This window comes from Coenobita brevimanus, chromosome 75 (genome assembly GCF_032717465.1).
Source record: "Coenobita brevimanus isolate Jiangsu-jjx chromosome 75, ASM3271746v2, whole genome shotgun sequence".
In the NCBI taxonomy this organism is placed as follows: domain Eukaryota; kingdom Metazoa; phylum Arthropoda; class Malacostraca; order Decapoda; family Coenobitidae; genus Coenobita; species Coenobita brevimanus.
Window position 1 is genome coordinate 1,888,720 of NC_137028.1, and position 9,119 is coordinate 1,897,838.

Genomic DNA, 9,119 nt, shown 5'->3' on the forward strand with positions numbered 1-9,119 from the left:
AGGATATATTTAGAATACGGGCTATACGAATCGTTTAATTTCTATATATATATATATATATATATATATATATATATTGTATCTATATACATACCATGTCCCTGCTTCTCTGTTACTGTAAATGGAATCAATTGTTCTGTTAGTACTGAGACTGAATAATCTAGAAAAGACCATAGTCTTTCTGATCAGAGTCTGTGTGTGTGTGTGTGTGTGTGTGTGTGTGTGTGTGTCTCTCTCTCTCTCTCTCTCTCTCTCTCTCTCCAGAACATGTTGTATGATTTATTCTCGTGCCGGCTGACAGGACCTGACCCTGTCACCACTTTTCACTCTCACTCCTCTCGCCCTCATCAATGTTGTCCCACATTTGGCTTGTAGTGTCCCGCTCCCTTTGTTTTTTTTTTTCCCCAACGATTCAGTACGATGACGCCTGGTGGTCTAGCTTTCCAAGGGTGCTACGCGCATGTTCGAATCCCTAAGAGATGACTGATGATTATTTTTCGGTCCTGCAGTGTCCCCAGGAGCTATTCTTAGGGAGAGACAAAAGAGAGGAATATAGCGGAAGGTGGAGAGTTAAGTTGGATAAACAGAGGAAAAAAGGAAGACGATGGAAGAGCGAGAAGTGTACGAGGAAGGAAAAGGGGGGCAGGTAAAAGCGAGGAAGGTGGAAGAAAGTGGAGAGAAGAGGTGAATGGGTAAAGAAGAGTGTGGAGTGAAGAAGTGACAGATAAAGAAGTGAGGGGATAGACAAAGAGGAGTGTGGAAGGAAGACAGGGATAAATGAGAGGAGGAAGAGTGTAAAAGGAATAGGTGGGTAAATAAAGGAGAGAAGGACGGAAGATGGCAAATAGACAACCATATTCAGGATGGGCGGGGAAACTTCGGGCCAAAAAAAAATTATGAACAGTTTTAGGATTTAGTGGTTAAATTTGGTGTATGGGATGCGAAGGATGGCGGGCCGGACGGGGTAGGAAGGGAGTTATAGACGTTAGGACATTGACTGCGGGGAGAGGAAAGAGGGAGTTTGTGGGATTCGATCTTTATATTTGTGGGATTTGATTATTTTATTGTGGGGTTTAATCTTTTATCTTGATGCTTTTACTTATTGACATCTTGAATCCTGTGAAGTAAGGGTTTGTGGGATAAATGACTGTATTTTGTTTTATCTCGTTATTTTGCGTTATTAAATCTTGGATCCGATAACGTAGGTGTTTATGGGATCTAATTATTCTGATTTATGTAGTTAACTTTATATATGACCCTTCTCAGTCTCGTATTTTCTTCTCTCTCTCTCACACACACACACACACACACACACACACACACACACACACACACACACACACACCAGATTGCCGTATACAGGTCATCCCTCTGCTTTATTAACTCTCTTGTTTTGCTCGCTCTTCAACTCATATCTTCACCGGGCTTAAAAACAACCCTAGTCTCGTATTTTCACAGCAGAGGTCGTATTTTCACTGTTAGGGCCGTATTTTCACTGCTAGGACCGTATTTTCACAGGTAGGGCTGTATTTACCGTATTTACACTCCTAGGACCGTATTTTCGCAGCCAGGACCGTATATTTACAGCTGGAGTGTGTGTGTGTGTGTGTGTGTGTGTGTGTGTGTGTGTGTGTGTGTGTGTGTGTGAGAGAGAGAGAGAGAGAGAGAGAGAGAGAGAGAGATATTACCCATGTCCACGTGTCTGCCCGTCTCTCTGCATGTCAGCCCTCATGAAAGTATGCATGTTTTATTTCCAGGGATATGAGCCTCCATGGAAAGTAGAAAAAGGAGAGCACGTGTGATAAGTCTGGTTGGGAAGGGGGAAAAATGAAGACGGGGAAGCGACAGGAGAAGAAAGGAGAGGAAAGGAGAGGAAAATAGGAACGCGTGGAAGACAATGGGGAGGACAGAGGAATGTGTATGAGCTAGAAAAGGATATGAAAAAGCGAGGAAAAAGTTTGCTAAAAAAAATGGCTATGGTATATGAAAAACTTTGAGGGGTAGGAATGGGAGCGATAGAAGAAAGTAGAGAAGAATGAAGCAGGGACGACAACGAGAAAAGACAGAGTGTAGATGAGCAAGAGGAAGGTAGGATAGGGATGAGAGATGTATTTTTAAGGTATCTGTGTTACTGAAAACCTTGACGAGGATGTGCAGGCGATAAGAAAGGGAAGGAGGGAATGAAAGGGAGTTTGAAAAATATGAAATAACAAACGAGAATGACAGAGAAGTGTAAAGGAGTGAATAATTGTTTCGTGAAGAATTGAATATGATGTCCATGGGGTATAGATAGATAGATAGATAGATACAGATAGATGGATGATCATAGATAACAATAGCACATGCAGGAGAGTACACTTAGGCGAGAAAATTATAAGAACTGGAATATTTTGCATGAGGATGGTATTGATATTAAAAACCTTGAAAAGTTAATCGGGGTGACAGGAAAAAGGACAGTGAGCGAGAAGGGCTGGGATGACAGTGGTAAAGACAGGGTATAGTGTCCCAAGTTAGCATGTACGTGAGGGAAAGACAAAAAAAAAAGAAAGTGGGATAAGGAGAAGGTCCGGGATGACAATGAGAGAGGCAGAGGATTGTAAATAGGCGCGGGAATTGATTTGAGTGGAAGTATTTTTTGATGATGATGATTATTATTAAAAGTTCTTGAAGAATAAGTGGGCGGACAGAAGATGGACAAAAGCAAGAGAGGAGGGAGGCTTGAGGGAAGGCAGTGGGAGTGTAGATGAACGAGGAATTGATATGAAAGGGAGATATTGTGATGATGATGATGATGATTTTGGTATTCAGAAGTCTTAGGATTAGGGAAGTGGGTGCACGTCAGGTGAATGAAGGGAGATTTGGATGGCCAAGAGAGACAGAGAGACAGACAGAGACATAAACAGAGAATGACTAGGAAACATTGTACATCCACATAACAGGATGCATTGAGCGAACCATAAATTCAGCTGTTATCATTGGAACGGCGGCAAGTGTGAAAGACTGCGTTGGAATGGATGCTGAGACTGAATAATGGAGCATATAACAGGCCAGGTCGATGTGTGTGTTGGGGGGAGAGGGTTGTTTGTGTGTGTGTGTGTGTGTGAGGGAGGGAGGAGCAGTCGTAGGTGCTGAGGGAAAGTGCTGATGGTAGTAAGGAGGAAAATATAGAAGAATAACCTGAGAAAAGGAATTAGCAACAGGACAAGTCGATAGAATTTTCATGGTTGCTATGTTATTAAAAGATAAATCAATAAATACTGAGTGTATATAGTTGAAGAGAGAGAGAGAGAGAGAGAGAGAGAGAGAGAGAGAGAGAGAGAGAGAGAGAGAGAGTATTAGTCCCATATAGTTTTTATTCTTTTGAGTGGTCTAATCTGTCGGGTGAAGTAGAACTTTTGGTGTTGGGAGACGAAAGAGTTGGAGTTCACACACACACACACACACACACACACACACACACACACACACACACACACACACACACACACAGATAGATGGATAGACAGATTCATATAACAGTGGAATCTCCTTACCTTGCATCCTCGGCCCTAGTGAAGAGGACGACGGCCCTGGCAGTGGGTTTCTTGAGCAGGTTGCCGACGGCCGTATCGAACACCTTATGATCGGCGTTGTGGGGGATCTTCTCGTACACGGCGATGCAGATGTTGCGAGCACTGGCCAGGTTGTGGATCACCTCTATGCCGAACTCCCCGTAGGACCCCTCTGAGTGGATGGTCGACACGTACGTCCAGTTAAAGAGTTCTAGCACGTCCACTATAGCCATGGCCTGGTAGGTATCCGGCGGCACTGTCCTCGCGAAGAACTCGTATCGGTCCTTATCTGACAGCGCTCTGGCCGTGGATGCAGGACTGACTTGAGGGATACGGAACAGTCGGAATAGATTAGCCACCTGCAGGCTGACTGAGCTATAGGAGCCGCCCACCACCCCGCGGACAGGTTTGGCGCGATATTTGACTCTAGGTTCACGTCCGTCAGAGCACTCGAGACCCGACGTGTCCAGCGCATCTAAGGACACTCTTATGAATTCCAAGGACTGGTTCAAAGCGTACGTGTCCCTGGAGCACGTATCCAGGATGTGCACGCCTAAGGTGACATTAGGAAGGAGTTTACTGTCTCTGTTAATTAAGTCCACGGCGTACAGCATGGCCTCAAGTCTCTGCAGGCCACGGTCGTACAGCGCAGAGGAGCACGGGGTCTTGTCACCCTTCTCGTGCACAGGGAAGAGGCCGCCCAGCATGAGGTCCCCGGATAATTGCACACCCGTCCCCTCCACGTGCCGCCCCAACTGCCCCAGCACTCCCGCCCAGCTGATCCACCACGCCCATCTCCGCGCCCACGTGCCCGCCTCCCCGCCCGCTGCGCCCATGCTGACCTCCGCCCTCGCCACTACCACACTTCGCACACGGTAGAGTTCCTGCAACAGAAGGAGAGAGAAATATGAGTACTGGAAAACTGCTAGAACATTTGTAGCAACAGAAAAAAGAGCGTGAATACCGATAAGCTATGAAAACATTTGTATTATTCATCGCCATCCGTACATTAAAAGAGAAAAATTAGAGTATTTTTAAACTGCCAAAACATGTGTCATTTACCGTCAGGCATACAAGAAGAGAGAGAAATTTGAGTACTGGTAAACTGAAAACATTTGTAGCATTTATCGGCAGCCATGCATTACGAGAGAGGAATGTGAGTACTTCCCCACCCCTCCAGCCTGGCCGCCACCCTCGCTCCCCCCAGCCTTCCCTCCCCAGCCTTGCACCCCCAGCTTAGCCCCCCAGGCATTCCCCCCAGCCTTGCGTCTGTCAGCCTTGTCCCCCTCCCCGATCCTTAGCTTTCCTTATTCCTTCTCTCTGCTGTCCACAAGGGCTAGAATGTCATCATCTTGACCCGCCAACAAATGCAGGTCAGTGTGTCGACGCGCACTAAAGGAAATTCACCGCAAATCCACTCTGACCGTGAGGCCTAAAAACAATGGAGTTATAATGGGGGAAGCCGAGCTGACATTTGGCATCACATCTGACATTTATGCGGCTCGAAGTGTCCTGGTATTACCTTTCCATTTACTGGCAAATGTACTCTGACTTATATTTAGAAGCACAATAATAAGTTTGTCACCAGCTGTGCATTGCCAGAATATATATAGCATTTTCGCCCAGTTTCCCCCCTCCCCCCCCCCTTTTTTTTTTTTTTTTACTTTGTTAGTCGATGTAATGGTTCAGTCCTATTGATAGATTTGAAGAGCGTGTATAAAGAACATTTGAAGCACATAGGTAAAGAATTTTTTGAAAAGATAAGCGCAGATATTTTTGTGAGTCGAAGTCAGGATATCGAAAATTGAATGACATATGAGGGATTGTGTGGCCGTTTTGATAGTTTTCATAATTTTCTCGTTTCCTTGTTTTTAGGTAGATCGATAGGTAGGTAGGTAGATATATAGACAGATACATAGCTAGATAGATAGACAGGAGTATAATAAGTCTTCTCACAGTGAAAAGATAAAATTGGTCCCATTTCTCTTTTGCCAGTTAATCCTGACGTGGTATACGGAACGAAATAAATCCCACTGACAACTCTTTTAGTTTTGGTGAAGGTAAATCCCATAGCTGGCCTTCACCTGAGTGGCAGTTGATTAGTCGGTAATTTAGGTGAAGGTAGATCCATTCTTTTTCCTATCCTGAGTGGCAGTCAATTAATCCTGTAGTTAAGGTAAAAGGTTAGCATGATGGTGATGGCAGTGGTAATGATAGGTATTAGTTCTTTGTCATGAGTGGGAAAAAAAGGTTAATGATGATGATGATGATGCGGTTAAGTAATCGTTCCTATTAAGTGGGGGAAAATTAGGATGATAATGATGATGACGAGGATGAGGAAGCGGTCGATTAATCCATTTTAGTAGCCGAAGAAAAGGGTAATAATGATGATGATGATGATGATGATGATGATGATGATGATGATGATGGCTACTTTCCACCTGACCGGCACAGCGAGAATAAAAATAAATGTTACAGTTTTGCGCCTATGACAGATGGAAACAAATGAAACGCACACAGTCACAAAAAATATCATACATACACAAACATACAGTACGTACACAAAAGAGCAGATGGTGATGTATAACTGCGACTACGAAATACGGAAAAGGACTGTTTACACACACACACACACACACACACACACACACACACACACACACTAACAGACAAACACCAACGAACAAACAAACAATCGTTCTTTGTGTGTGTGTGTGTGTGTGTGTGTGTGTGTGTGTTTTGTCTGAAGTTCAAAATGAAAAGTGGGTGAAGGATTACTGGGAACTGTATTGATTGATTGTGTGTGTGTGTGTGTGTGTGTGTGTGTGTGTGTGTGTGTGTGTGTGTGTGTGTGTGTGTACGCTTGACTTCAGTACTTATTCCTACACCCCATTGTTTCCCCAACTTGTTCAGTATTTAATGTACCGCATTGAAGCTTACTGAATACAAGTAAAGGAACTACAGCGACAGAAAGGTCAAGGTAACAAACAGACAGATAGATAGCCAGCTCTTTGAAGGTCAGTCATTTTGTTTACACTTGAGTGAGAGAGAGAGAGAGAGAGAGAGAGGAGAGCCAGCTTAATTAAAGATCACAAACCACTTGTAAAAGATATGAAAAAGAAAGATGTAAGAAGATAGACAGATAGATAGATTGATTGATTGATAGATAGATAGAAAGATAGAGGGAGAGAGAGGGGAGGGGGGGAGGCAGCGGTAAGAAAGAGAGAAAGAAAGATAGAAGAGAGAAGGTGAGAGAGAGAGAGCAAGATGACACATTGAAGGTCATGCATTACGCCAGCCGCTGAGTCGCCCCCACGTCACTGTGCTCAAAAATTAATGCCACTAAACCTTTACTTTTGTTTTTTTACACCCCTGTTTGCATGATCTCATTCCTCACTATCATCTGGGACTATTTTTACCTGCGTCGCCGGGTGCAGTGTATATGAGTACCTGAAATAGATGCTGTATATACTCTTGTTTTGGAGATTTTTTTTTTTTTTTTGTCTCTAGATCGAGTTTTTAATCCTTTCAGCTCTATGCTTTGTTTTTTTTTTTTTTTTTTTTTTTTTTTTTGGACACCAGATTAAATTAAACTGATAACTCCATACGCACCTGCAGCCACAGCTCTCCAAATGTCCCCACATAGGGCGGTTGTCGAGAAATAATATGTTTTAGCACACTCCAATTTCCTCTGATATTCCCCAGCCTAATTATCCTGGTACAAGATGGTTATCGAATGGAATAATTATGATCAAACGCTTAATAATGCCATATATGATATTCCTTGAACAGCCATACAGATACCCACGCCCTCGACGTTTGTGCAGAAAAATGATACGACTTGACACAATGTATCTGATATTCCTCCAGCCTCAACCCTTCTGAAACCCTCGTACAAAAAGTTATAACAATAGAATAATATAGCCTTGTACAGTTTGATTTTATACCCGATTTCCTTAGCCTCCCCAATCCTTCCTAATACCCTCGTGCAAGAAAATTGTATGGTAAAATCTAACAACCTTTCCAGTTAGAAAAGTCTATTCTAAGATGAAAAAAAAAAAAATCGCTTGGAAATGATATGATACGAAATACGTCACTGGATTGAAAGGGTTAAGGCATAGATATATATCAGTTATTTCTCGATTACACAGGTTAATCTTAGGCTTACAGTATAGCAGACTAACGCTATATCAACATTGGTCCAATCATCAACGGCTACCGACCTATAAGTACTGATAACCTTATGAATAAATTACGAGGCAACGCTTTTCTACCCAAAAGGCCAACATTAATTACAGGTCCATAAATACAGTGAGATGGACCCATGTTGATACAAAATTTAATATCTTAAAATGAGCCTAGAATAATCTCCTGATATTTGGTATAATTTTCACGAGTCATCCTGTCCAGATTTCTTCACAAGTGTATACGTAATTTCTCCGTGGTCACTGATGCACAGCTTCACCGGGCTCAACCTTTACATTCATCTGTTCTTTGGTTTTTATGGGAATGTTAATTGCCAGCTCCGCGAAACTTAGCCAGCACTCTTGTGTCCTCTTTTCCTGGAATAGAAACGTTCTGATCTCACCAGTTTTCACCTAATCTAACTTACCCTAACCTAACCTAACCTAACCTAACCAGCCATAACCAAACCATACCAAACCAGATATCCTCATCCTTCGTTGGAATAACTCGTTTTGATCTCCAACTTAATCTAATTAGACCTAACCTGACTTACAGGCAAACTAACCCAGCGTAACCTACCCCAATCTAACCTAACCTTTACAGTTGTCGTTCGTTTCCTTTGTGCGGCTAGATACGTTCGCGTCTCACCAAAGTTTAACCTATCATTGACCTTTTTGTCCCATGACTGGCATATTCAGAGTTCTGGAATCTGTATTATACTCAGTGGTGCAAGTTCAGGCGCTAAAGCATAAATGATTCACCAGTTTAGTCCAGGGATTTCTTTTTCATTATCATCTTGCCCTCTCCTGACGCAATTATACGGGTAAAGATAGATATTTTGAACTGTAGGGGTAGATACAGTCGTAATAAACACCTTAACATACCTAAGGCCATTCCTGAATTATAAAAAATCGCAAGGAGGCAGCAAAAATGAGCCAAAAGAACGTAATGCGGATTCAAAGGATAATGGATGCATCGTAGCCCTTCAGATTTTGTTCTTATTCGAGGCCGAGGAACCTGACGTATTATGATTTTCTTTCACATTTAAAGTTTCTGTTTGAGTCAGCAGAAAGAGGACTGAAATTATCCCTGTTTTGAGATAGTCACACCAAGGTATTGAAACATTTATACGATTTCCTCACGACACTTGATTCGGTTTTGATGCAGCTGGTCTGAAAACACACGGGTTGATGTAATATGTGAGAAAACAGTGATACCAGGAAAACAGATGTGAGTGTCTGATAGATCCTTGTTATTCTAAGGGAATCGTTTGAAGTTCCTCTTTTGCCTTCTACGACTCTATCTTGATTCACAGACGATTTTCTTCATCTTAGCCGACCTCTCGTGAAAACTAGAATATATATTAGTTAACTCAGCCGAAGG

The 9,119-nt window shown here is 42.7% G+C and overlaps 1 protein-coding gene across 1 annotated transcript in view; it reads right to left on the minus strand.

Moving 5' to 3' along the window:
• mGluR (metabotropic Glutamate Receptor) overlaps positions 1-5,044 on the minus strand; it is a 350,025-nt gene extending 344,981 nt beyond the window's left edge. The window contains exons 1-2 of the mRNA XM_080278811.1: positions 4,976-5,044; positions 3,534-4,435 (exon numbers count right to left, since the gene is read on the minus strand). Coding sequence (XP_080134937.1) covers positions 3,534-4,435; positions 4,976-5,044 — 971 coding nt within the window. The remainder of the gene's footprint in view (positions 1-3,533; positions 4,436-4,975) is intronic.
• Positions 5,045-9,119: the final 4,075 nt, after the last annotated feature.